We start from the raw sequence: 13278 nt of genomic DNA, 5'->3' as shown, positions 1-13278 counted from the left end.
GGATCCCTCCTGCCCGTAATGTAGTGCGGGGTGGGGTTAGGGGGTCACCGTGGCCAGGAGGGTTTGGGCTCCCTTCTGGCCCCACTACCAAAGGTACGGGGTGGGGGGGTCGTGGGGGTCGCCAGGGGGGTCGCGGGTCGGCTGGGGGGGCGGTCGGAGGTTCTTGGGGGGGGCGGTCGTTGGGGGGGGGGGGGTTTGCGTCGAGGGCAGGAGGGCCTGGGATCCCTCCTGCCCGTAATGTAGTGCAGGGTGGGGTTAGGGGGGTCGCCGTGGCCAGGAGGATTTGGGCTCCCTCCTGGCCCGATATTGTTGGGGAGTCGGCGGTCCTTCGGGGGGAGGGATGTATCGGACGTCGGGGGGGGGGGCATCAGGCTTTCAGGATGGGGACAGACCTTCAAGGGGGGACAGTGCACGGAAGTCAGGGGGGGTAAACGGAGAGTCGGGACAGCGCACAGAAAGTCAGGGCGGGCGAAAGGAGCGTCGGGCAGCATGCGCGGTATACCCGTGAGCGCGGTATACCAAAGTTTTTATACATAGCATCGTGATTTCTGCGCGCTATACCCGTGTGCGCGTTTTACACGGGTGCGCGTTATATCCGCGAAAATAAGGTATACCTGTTCTTCCCACTTTAAACCTTTTTTACCCACTCATAAACCTTTTGTTGATTCATGGTGCTATGTCCATACAGATTCAGTATCTGACCATGAATTTCCACAGGTTTTATTCCCTCTGTCCAAAGAAAGCACACTGCTGCATGTTGCTCTTCGATGGTGCAATATTCCAATGCGCACACTTGCTACTTTCTTTCATTACTCAGGTAGATAATTTAATGCCCCTTGTAGGATACACCTTATCTACTCAAAACGTAGGAACAAGTATTTAGGCCTAGATTTCTTTGGCCTAAATGGGTATGCTTAAATGTTAGTCACTAATGTATTGACACTAATCGTGATTCTATAAACTACACCTAACTTTGGAGGCATTATATAGAACTAGTGTTTAAGCCCGTTACATTAACGGGTGCTAGAATATATGGCTGTCTGTCTTTCTTTCTTTATGTCTCTCTCCCTGCTCCTGTCTCTTTCTTCCTTTCTTTCTGTCTCTCTCCCTCCTGCTATTTTTCTCTCTCTCTTCCTGGCACTCTTTGTCTGTCTGTCTGTCTCTCTGGTCCCCTGTGTCTTTATTTCTGTCTGTCTCTCTCCCTGGCCTCCTTTGTCTGTCTGTATTTCTTTCTGTTTCTCCTCCCCCCCCCCCCCCCACTTTCCTTTGCAGAAGCAGCAGCAGTATTTCCCTTCCCCTCCAGGTCCCTGTGAAGTAGAAGCAGCATTTCCCCCCCCCCACTCCCTTCTCCCCCCTCTTTCCTTTGCAGAAGCAGCAGCGGTATTTCCCTTCCCCTCCAGGTCCCTGTGAAGCAATTCCCTTCTCTCACCGTAAGCTGTCCTGCTCCGTTCGGTCCCTCCTTTCTCTTAATGCGATCTGGCCTGCTCCGTTCGGCCCCTCCCCCTTCCCTTCCCATGGGCTGGCCTGCTGCGGCCGAAGGTTTTTGTTTCAAGTTTTAAAAGTGCCGGCGGCGGCTCCTCTCACGCTGCTGATCCTCCAGGTTTTTTTCGGCGACTCCTCCTGTTAAAACTCCCCCCCCCCCTCCTCCCGCAACCGCTCCTGTTCAAAGCGGCCTGCTGAGGTTCGCGGCCGCTGTAACGAACCTCGCAGGCCGCTCTCCAACTCGGTAGCATGTTCCCTCTGACGCGATTGCGTCAGAGGGAACGTGCTACCATGTGGAGAGCGGCCTGCGAGGTTCGTTACAGCGGCCGCGAACCTCAGCAGGCCGCTTTGAACAGGAGCGGTAGCGGCTGTTGCAGGAGGATTGGGGGGGGGGGGAATTCGTGAGCGGCGGCAGGACCATGAGGCGGGATTGAGTTTTTCGGCTTCCCCTATCTGGGGAAACCGCCGTGCCGAACTGAGCTGCGCGTGGGGCCGTAGTAAGCGCGGGGCATGCTGCAGTCTTGTCGGCCACGGACATACGGATCATGGAAGCACGCTGATAAGACTGCGCATGCGCCGCCTACAGTTTTATTATATAGATTGTGCTAAGTGTCATTCTTGTGCTGATTTTTTTAGGTGCCAACTATAGAATATGGCCCAATGTAACTAATTCACAGCAATCAACTGCATGAGGGATCATGGCTATGTCATCGAGTGATGCTTGTAATTTATAGACTACTTATAGTTGTATGTGTTGATTGGCATTCTTAGGCCTGCTAGATTACACCAGCCATTAACATGACACATGAGCATAATGTCTTTAGTCTAGTATTCTATAATGGTTTAGTGTGCCTTTCAGCTGTTGCAGAATTGGACCTTTGAGGTTCTTAAATGAAGCACCAATTTATAGAAATGCATCGTATGGGTTTTGCAAGAAATGGGGGAAGGGAACTTCATATACCACCTTTCTGTGGTTACTATCAAAGCAGTTAATAGCATTTAACTGGTTCTTTTCATACTTCTCATCATGTAAATACCAAGTATTATTCCAGAACTTCTATTCAGATTCATTCACACTTTCTTGCAGAATTCCCCAGGGCTCGATCTTGGCCCCTATGTTATTTATCATTTTTTGGCACCTCTCCTAACATTAGCTCGTCCCTAAGATTTATATCCTACGTATTTGCAGATGACATCAAACTACTCTGTCCAATCAATCCCACTGATGCCACTTAAATAGTAGCTATTAACAAATCATTTACTTGCATTTCTACTTGGTTAAAAGAAAACAGATTATGTTTTAAGTCCAGAAAAATTGAAGACTCTTATTTTCATCCACTGACTCACAACAGTTAAGTGCGTGCCCCTATTGTACCAAAAAATTTATCAATTCCTATGGTATCATCCATAAAAGTTTGTGGTGTTTTATTAGATCAACTAAGCTTTCATTCGCAGATTTCGATGATCACCCAATGCTGCTTCTACAAACTCTAATTTTATTCTATCAAATCTTGCTCGAAGCCACAGCTCTCAATATATATTAATGCATTCTTTAGTCATAACTCATATTGATTACTTTAACACTTTTCCAAGACCTAAAGCGTAAAGAACTCCAGTGTCTTCAATTAACAAAGAATACGTCTGTAAAGCTGATCAAAGGGGCAGACAAATACGATCAGGTAAGTCCGTTGCTTAAATCATCACACCGGGTCCCCATTAATCACAGAGTTGCCTATAAATTACTGTTGCTCGTAAGTAAGATCAAAAAACAAAATATGGAGGAAAGATTCAAAAGAAAAAACGTGAAAAAGTTCACACTGATTGCATTACATAAACACGTTATTCAAAAGCACTTTGTTATTGAAAGAAAAATCGATCAACAAACAACTGTAACGATTGTCTAATTAGAAGGTTGTGCTCAGAGACATGGAGGAAAAAGGGGAACTTGTTCCCCCAAAAACCTCACCACCCAATCATTGCTTTACCCTCAGAATATAATGAAATACTATTGTGCAAAGGCAATAAAAATCAAACTGGAACTTATCTGATGAGCAATGTTCTTTGGCCTCATATTTCATCAGGAAGCCAAATAGTGAGTTCAAAAACACAACGTCTTTCATAAGGGTGTCAGAATCTATTAAAGCTCAAACAACTTCATGGAGAGGGGAGATGACCAAGCAGAGTTGGAAGATGAGGAGTGGTTATGTGATCTGGCATTTCTCGCTGGCTTTATAGGCGAACTAAGTGATATGAACCTTGAACTACAAGGTAAAAACAAATGCATTGGCAAGATGATGAGTACAGTTTCATCCTACAAGTGCAAATTTGAGCTAATGATGACTGTGTTGCAAACAACACTTTTAATCATTTTCCTAATACGCAGGACCATCTGGGACAATATCCAAATTTTGTTTTTCAGAACGAGAAGTATGTGACAGAAATCTGTTCTGTTATCCAGGAATTTGAAAATAGATTCTGTGACTTCCAAAAAACTGGAACAGTTGTGGACTACTTGTCATACCCATTCAAAGTAGATGTGGACATTAAAGAAACTGCAGCTGCTATCAGTAAAAATACTAATTGAATAAGCCCTCTCTTGAAAATGAAATATTAACCCTTAAAAATTGCATTTTTCTCAAGACCCGTGCTGAGCAAGAATCGTTTTGGAAGCTAGTGCCTAGAGACAATTTTCCCAACTTGAGAAGATGCACTGAAAACTGTACACTCCTGTTTCAGTTTGAATCTGCGTTTTCCCATCTGAAAATGACAGAGTACACAACATTCCAACATGACAGATGAACATCTCCAGGATCCCCTGAGACTGGCCCTCACGCAATATTAACCCAACTTCAAAAAGCTGATGGATGAAATGCAGTTTCAGACGTCTCACTAATGAGCAAGATCGAAATATTAAAGATTGTGCAAGATCAGCCTGGATCAATACTTGACCTAAATTTAACACAAATTACTCAATAAAAATTAAAGAAAGTTATTAAGACAGTTAAAGAAAGTTATTACTCAATAAAACTTTAAGAAAAAATATACTTTCCATTTTCCCTCACAGGATTCTAGGGGTTATCTTCGATGATAAATTAACTTACCATGATCATATTAGCCACGTTGTTAAATCAACTTTTTACAGACTCTGTCAAATTCGTTCAGTGTCTAAATTCTTATGTCCAAAGTCTCTGAACATACTAATTCACTCTTTGATTATTTCGAAAATCGATTACTATAATGCCCTATTTAAGGGATTGGCTCAAAAGGAAATTAGGCGTCTGCAGATCATCCAGAATGCCTCCATCAAACTTATTATGAAAGCCAAGAAATTTGATCATGTGACCCCTTTACTTAAAAAAGCGCATTGGCTTCCAGTTGCTCATCGTATAATGTACAAATTAAGTCTGTTCACCTTTAAATCTCTGACATTTAAAACCCCAGCTTTTATTTATAAAGTTTTGATTCCTTATACTTTATCTAGATTACTAAGGTCGAATGACCAATACTTATTGGTCATTCCCTCTCTTAAAATTATTAATACACGGCGGCAATCTATCTTTTCCATTACAGCTCCTCAAACATGGAATGCCCTTCCAATTTATTTAAGAGAGGAAAAGAACTTGGAAAAATTTAAAGATGCATTCAATGACTAAATGAACTGCTTATGACTCTCATTTTATCTATATATCTTTTGATAGTTTTCTCTTTCCCTTTCCTATTGTTTTTAACCTTAATTGTTTTTCTTTATAATCAGATTGTATTTCCTTCCTAGCCTTTCCTTGTGTTTTATTATGTTGTATAAGTTGGTTTTTTTAATATGTTTAGTAGATTTAGTATTTTTGTTAGTTACGTTTATTTCCCCTAACTCTGTAATTTTTATCGATCTGTACATCGCTTAGAATTTGGAATAGGTGATTAATAAAATTTTATAATAAACTTGAAAACTTAAAACTTCTTATTGGATCTTCATCTCTCTGTTTTGTTTTTGCTTAATTTGCTTAACAGCTGATCACATCCAAGTAAATGACAGAAGGTTAATTAAAAAGTGTGTGTGTGTGTGTAGGGGGGGGAAACCTCCAACTTTATTGGATTAAAATTTAAGTTGAAACGAATTTGAAACTTAATTTTCGTGTGGTAGATCACTGGCACTTTTGGCCGGAAAAAGTAGATCACAACCTATTTGAAGTTGGACATTCCAGCTATAGGACATGATTCAGCAACCTGCAGTACTGGAATATCACAGATTGATGAATCTCCCCCCTTAAGACAGTGCACTAATGTGCACCTAACACAGCTTAAAAGGGCATTCCATCGGAGGTGCTCAGGTGGTCAGGCAGTAAATCTGACCTTTGTGTACAGAAACTGCGCGCAAAATAATTTTTTCCATGGAGTGGGAATGGGCATTTCTATCCTAATCATTTAGTGCACCTACATTACCGTGCACTAACTGATTAGCATAGGATTAGCATGTGAGCCCTTTCCACTTCCAAATTGGATGTCAGTAAGGGGTCATTCGCTAACTTTTGTTAATGGTCCCATATAATGGCAACAGTAACACATGACCATTGATTGAGAAGAATGAAAATCAGCTGTTTTCCGACTGCAGGAAAATTAACCTTAGAGCAGGGGAGAAAAAACCTTCATAAGGGTACAGTAAGGTCAACTTTTTCTGCAGCTTGATAAAAAAAAGGACTCCTTAGTGAAGTTGCATAAAAACTTGATATAATTCTATTGGTTTCCAGTATTTGTGTGTGTGAGAGAGAGCGAGCTATGAATCTTCACAGCTAGCCTGGTGAAGAGTAGTAACTTTTTGCTGTGTGGTCATATAATTTGATTTATTACTGAACTGTGTTGTTTGCTCTGAAACTGTAGAAATCCTCAGAGCTCTATTAAATCCTCTGATGTGAAACCTTGGTGAAAAATAGCACATGCTTTGCATTTGTTACTATCTGTTGATGTGTTTCAAAGATTCCTAATAAAAGCATTGAGGGCATCCGATGAAGTGATGAAGTGGCAGACTTCAAAAAACAAGAAACTACTTCTTTTCAACAAGTACAGTTTAGTTCACCTGTGAAGTTCATAATCACAGTGTGTGCTGAAAGCAAACACCATAGCCGGGTTTGAAAAAAGGATTAACGTATTGGAAGCGAGGCAGTCATTGTCTAGTCCAGTGTTTTTCAACCGCTGTTCCGCGGCACACTAGTGTGCCGCGAGATGTTGCCTGGTGTGCCGTACGGTCAGGGCCGCCATCAGGGCAGTACCACCAGTCTAGGGAGAGGGGCGGTCCGCCCCACGTGGACAGGAGAGAGCTGGACGGGGGACCCGCGGAGTTCAACACATCTCGAGCCGCGAGGCTCGTCTTCTGTTCCTGCCTGCCCTGCAGCTAACATATAGCCGATCGCAAGCGTTCCCCGATGTCAGCGCTGACGTCGGAGGGAGGGCTTAAGCAAAGCCTGCCCTCCGACGTCAGCGCTGACGTCGGAGAATACTTCCGTTCGGCTATTTGTGCGCGGCAGGGCAGGCAGGAACAGAAGATGAGCCTCGCGGCTCGAGATGTATTGAACTCCGTGGGTCCCCCGTCCAGCTCTCTCCTGTCCACGTGGGGCGGACCACCCCTCCCCCTAGACTGTGGCCTAGGACCCTGGGGGAGCCCGGGCCCCTTGTCAGCTCCGGACAGGAAACAGAAGACAAGCCTCGCGGCTTGAGCTTCGTTTTGCTGAGAAAGTTGCAAAGATGGGCTGGGAGGCAAACACGGAACACAAAAGGGGGGAGGGAGTGCGTTTTGGACACAAGGCATGAACTTGGGAGAGAGGAAGGGAGGGAAAGAGATGCTGAGGTGGGGGAGGGAATGGGTTTTTGGACACAGAAGGCATGGACTTGGGAGAGAGGAAGGGAGGGAAAGAGATGCTGAGGTGGGGGAGGGAATGCGTTTTTGGACACAGAAGAAATGGACTTGGGAGAGAGGAAGGGAGGGAAAGAGATGCTGAGGTGGGGGATGAATGCGTTTTTGGACACAGAAGAAATGGACTTTGGAGAGAGGAAGGGAGGGAAAGAGATGGTTGTGTACACGGGGAATAGAAGAAAGGAGAATTTTTGGTCATAGGGAGGGAGTGAGGTACAGATAGTAGCATACCAGGGTGGGGGGGGGGCGGTTTGCCCCACCCCGGGTTTACGTCCCAAGGGGGTGCACAGCTGGCCACCCTCCAGTGTTGTCCCTAGGCCGGCAAACTGCGGCTCTTTAGCCACTTGAGTGCCACCGCCGCCAACGGTGTTGTTGGCGGTGGCAGCATTATAAAATACTTTCTTTGTGTTTATTTGATTCCTATTCAAGAGAATTACTTTATATATAGTCAATATAGGCACAGAGTTAAATTTTTTAACATTTTCTAATGGTGGTGTGCCTCGTGATTTTTTTCATGAAACAAGTGTGCCTTTGCCCAAAAAAGGTTGAAAAACACTGGTCTAGTCTACATATCTGGCACTAATGCAAGCTCTGTGGAGGCGTTAGCATTTAGTGCGCGCGGCATTGTAGCACGTGCTAAGCGCACGCTAAAACCGCTAGCGCACCTTAGTAAAAGGAGCCCTTAGTGTAGAAAAAGGGTTTTAGAGGTGATCCAGGAAACTATTGACCATAAGCACTGGGCAAAATGGTAGAAGCTATTATAAAGAACAAAAGTACTGAGCATGTAAATAATCGTAGTTAATATGACAAAAGCCATAATGTATCTGGCCAAGTCTTGCCTCATCCATCTGCTTGATGTTTTTTTGGAAGACATGAATAAACAAGTACATAAAGATGAACTGGATTTGATGCGCTGCAACTGCATTTTCAGAGTCTGTTTGATAAAGTGTCTCATGAGGGATCTCTGAGGAAAAGAAAAAAAAATCATGGGATAAGAGGCCATTCACCATGACGGATTGGGAACTGGTTAAAACTAAATAGCGAGTAGGGCTAAACGGTCCGTATTGATCAATGATCTGGAAATGGGAACAGCAAGTGAGGTGATCAGATTTAAGATAGAAAACTTCTCAAGGCCAACCAGCTGATCACTCGAAACTGGAAGAACGGTGATCGTTCAAATTTTTCATTCTGGTGGGCAAGTCTTAGCTCTAGTTAAAGATATGAAAGAATAAATGCTGAGAATTTGGGGCAAGGTAATATATCTAAATGGATATGGGGCCCATTGGCATCATATGTCCTTCATTATAATTGTTTGTTGACTGTGAATCAGTTTTTTGTTTACTTTGGTACATATTCAGGGAAGGGTGGGAGGGGGTTATTTATGATTTTTGAATATTCACACTTGGGATGGGTGGGAAGATATCAATATTCAGAATAGGGTAAGGTTTTTATGGCAATATATGTTTTTGTGCTTATTGAATGATTATTGGATGGATGGGTGGGGGAAAATGGTTGATTATGAACGTGTGAAAGTTGAATGTGCTTTTGTCGTATCATTTGTTGTATTGCACTGTTGAAGTTTTGAAAATTAATAAAGAATTATTAAAAAAAAAGAAAACTGTTCAAAGTTATAAATCACAAGCAGAAAATGCTAAGAGGACCATGGGCATCCATATAGCAGATGAACTTTAATGTAGACAAGGTAAAGTTATTCTCAAAGGAGAAAATAACCCAAACTTTAGTTGCAGAATGTTAGGTTTTACAGTAAAAAGAATTTAGGCATCATCGTGGACAATATGTTGAAATCTTCCTATGTGTGGTAGTAATCATAAAAGCAAACAATGTTAGGAAATATTAGGAAAGGAATGGAGAATAGCACAAAATATCTTAACACATTTGTATCACTGCATGGTGCAATCACACCTTGAGTCTTTTGTACAGTTCTTGCTGCTGCATCTCAAAAGCGATATAACAATTAGAAAAGGTGAGCGAAATGGTAAACGGGGATGGAAAGAGGAAAGACGTTAGTAGATATAGAGATATAAAATTATGAATGGAGTGGAATGGGTAAAACAGGTAAACATGAATTGATTATTTACTCTATGAAGGTACTAAGTACATTTTAACATAAGCTCTGGGATCCATTGTGAGCATATGTGGAAGACAGCACAAAGCATAGATGGGTTTGAAATAGGTTTTGCAAGTTCCTGGAGGAAAAGTCCATAAACTGTTGTTAAGAAGGTGGATGGGGAAAGCAGCATGGAGTTTTTGCCAGGTATTTATGACCAGGATTGGCCACTGTTAACGAACCTTTGGTCTAACCAAGTATGGCAACTCTTTATGCTCTTCATGAGATGAATTTACATATGTGTGGAAAGATCACAGGACAGACATTGAATCTGAATTTGAAAATTTTGTAAATGTAATACGATAACTAGAATCTTCCTTTTGTAGTATATATAATGAGGGTGGGTGTTTTTGAGCTTTAATTTGTATCAGCTTTCTGAAAGTGAAAAACAGCAAGATGAAACACTCGTGTATTGTTTAAATTGTTTCTGCAGATCTCATTCATTTACATTTAAGTAATCTTCATTTTGGTTGTAATCTATCTGATAGTACACACTGTTATAGGTTGTAACTAAACAGCTTGCAGTAAGAAATTTGCCAGTGTGACAGTTCAAACAAAGGCAAAACATTTTTGCCTCAGCAAGTATTTTAAACTCACCATCCTTTTTCACTCAGGGTTCTATTTGAAGAAGTTTTCCAAAAATTAAAATAAATAAGCTTCCGTAGCAAAGTGAATGTCTCCCCTTTGTTATTCTGAAACATGTATAATTTGCAATTATAACTCAAATTCGACACTGACTGTTGACCACTCTCAACATAGATATGGGCAGAAACATAAAATGGCAGAAGGTGCTGCTTATGTCTGCTGTACACAGCATTGAATTACATCTGAAGCTTGCTTTCTCTTTTAAAAAGGTGTTGAGGTGTGACTTGAAGGATAAAGAGCCAGCGATCCTGAACGCTATAGACCAAGCCCGTGTCTTCCTCGCTGAGCAACCCATTGAGGGCCCTGAAGAGCCAAGAAGAAACTTGCAGGCCAAGACAGGTTAGCAGTGTGGTTTTATTTATCTCTCTCCGGAGGTGTACATGGTCCGGGCAGACTGACAACAGCAAAATAAAATGTTCTGTTGAAGCAGCAGTTCGTGCTAACACTATAGGCTTTGCTCAACTAAAATAATGTTTGGTCCCATCTGTAATGGCACCAGCATACTTATGAATTGTAAATGCAGAATAAATATGTTAGAATAGCTAAGTGTACAAACCAAAACTGCAGGCTTGTACACGATGCAGGCAAATTTTATTGTGACAAATAAATCATATCTAAAAACCTTTTACCAAGCGAGGGACCCAACACGGTCCGTGTTTCGGACAACCTTCATCAGGGGTCCGTGGTAAAAAAGAAAAGAGAAAAAAATATCACAAAAAAAAAATGGAAACATAACGTAGGTATCACGCCAAGAGTCACAAACTGCTGTGAAAAGTCGCCAATGTTACTTTGCTTTTCATATTACTTCTGGATCCTGTATGAGATCTTTTCTTCCATTCAATATACACCAAGTGGAAATTTTAGTCATCTTGTTGGAAAATTAGTATTTTATTGACTTCAAGTTTGTTTGTTTTTTTAAACAGTTCATTTTCATGGCACTTGCCTTTTTTACGTACACAGCCAGTTCGCAAGCTTTTTTTCCAAAAATATTTTATTAAAATTTAAATAAATCAATACAATGAAGTAACCCCCCCCAAAAAAAAAAAATACTAACACAATCTAACTAAATTAATTATCAAGGTTGTCATAACATAAAACAAAGAATTACAGATCTTACTCCTTCATATTCAATAAACAGTTCCAGATTGTTTAAAATGTTTTCATATTACCACACTTAATTGCATATATTTTTTCATATTTGCTATATAGACAAACCATATTCCACCAAATGTTGTATTCTAATTTAGAGAAGTCTTTCCAATTTGCTAGAATTGTTTTGATTGCAATCAGTATTAAATTCTTAAGTAATTGTTTTTTATTTGGGTTTAAAGTTGATTTAAGACCAAATTCTCCCAAAATAATTATTGGATAAGTCAATGCTTCTCTTATATATAGTATTTGACACTGTTAACAAATCTTACTCCACTATGATGCAACTAATGGACAATTAAATAGCATATGTTCTAAAGTTCCAATTCCAGTTTTACAAGACCGACAAAACTTTCCTTTAGAGTTTTCTATTTTAATTATTATGTCAACAACCTGGAACATCCCATGTTAACAGTTTGCAGGTTTTGACTAAATTGTTTTCTTTCTTTTGATTTTGCCCAATTTCAATGCTGTTTTGAACAAATATTCAAAAACAAGTATGATGTAATCCCAGGCTGAAAACATCCATATATAGTCCCTGGCAGTTAATCAGAATGTGAAAATATAGTCTATGTTTTTTTAGGAATTCCTGGAAGGTGAGAACAGGGATAAAGACTAGTAGGCGAAAGACTTTTTTAGAGATGGAGAAATGTCGGACGAGATTAAACGCAGTTATCATGGGTGACTTCAGTTATCCGGGGATAGACTGGAACCTAGGCACCTCCAGCTGCAGTAGGGAGACCAAGTTCCTGGATGCTGTAGGCGATTGCTTCAAGGAACAACTTGTCAAGGAAGATATGAGAGGAAATGCAATTCTGGACTTAATTCTAAATGGACTACGATCATTTATTATACTATTGTCCCTTGATACTTAAATTTTGGAGATCCATCTGGGATCAAGCGAACAAAATATTGGAAAATCCAGTGGCATTGACGTATGACACCATCCTATTTGGTATGCTAATGAGAGCTAAAAGTCAAATATCAGCTCGGAATAATAAATTTATCTTTATAATGACAGGGGTTGCCATACAACTCATTATGAAGAATTGGAAGAACTGGGATAGGTTGAATTATGCTTTCTGGTGGGAATCTCTTTGTTATACTTTCAAAATGGAACACTCAATGGCCATGCAACAGGAACGGTACATGAAATTTATGGATGTTTGGGAACCATTGACTAAGTTTTGTAAGGAATGATAACTTATTTTATTTTATTGACCTTTCAGCATACACATCCAGGGTGCATTGAAGTTTAATTCAGGGAAAATGTGGATAGTTTCTTGTGATATCTACTTTTTGATTATTTGGGGGGGGAGGGAGAATGGGGGAAAATAATTGTTCATTAATGTTTATAAGTTTAATGTGCTTTTCTTATGATATTATATATTTTGGAATTGGTTATTTGCATAATAGAAGTTTAAGAAAATCAATAAAGATTTAAATTAAAAAAAAAATTCTAAATGGACTATGAGGACCAACGCAAGGTGTGGAAGTAGAAGGGATGCTGGGAAGCAGTGATCACAATATGACCCACTTCAACCTGGATACAGGGGTAAAACATAGATTCAGAACGATGGCCACAGCTCTGAACTTCCAAAAAGGGAATTACGAAGGGATGAGACTCATGGTGGGGAAGAAGATTAAGAAGAGGACAAGCACTGAAAAAATGCTAGAGCAAGCATGGCCCCTTTTTAAGGACACAGTCACCAAAGCGCAAAATCTATATATATACCACGTATCAACAAGGGATCCAAGAGGAAAAAGAACAAGGAACCGGTATGGCTCACTGTAGCAGTGAAGGAAGCGATCAGAGACAAGATGACTTCGTTTAAGGAATGGAAAAGGTCAAAAACAGACGAAAACTGGAAAAAACCACAAACAACTTCAAAGTAGGTGCCACAAGGCGGTAAGAGAGGCCAAAAGAGACTATGAGGAAAAAATATCCAAGGAGGCAAAAAACTTCAAGCCG

General features: G+C 41.0%; 1 protein-coding gene across 3 annotated transcripts in view; it reads left to right on the top strand.

The window, feature by feature from the left end:
- UTRN (utrophin) overlaps nt 1–13278 on the top strand; it is a 1286828-nt gene that overhangs the window by 872029 nt on the left and 401521 nt on the right. For all 3 annotated transcript variants that reach the window (XM_033935605.1, XM_033935603.1, XM_033935604.1), the window contains one exon: nt 10367–10496. In XM_033935605.1, the coding sequence (XP_033791496.1) occupies nt 10367–10496 (130 nt within the window). The remainder of the gene's footprint in view (nt 1–10366; nt 10497–13278) is intronic.

This window comes from Geotrypetes seraphini, chromosome 3, assembly GCF_902459505.1.
Source record: "Geotrypetes seraphini chromosome 3, aGeoSer1.1, whole genome shotgun sequence".
Classification (NCBI taxonomy): Eukaryota; Metazoa; Chordata; class Amphibia; order Gymnophiona; family Dermophiidae; genus Geotrypetes; species Geotrypetes seraphini.
Note: the sequence above shows the minus strand (reverse complement) of the source record. Positions and strands in the feature narration are given on the sequence as shown.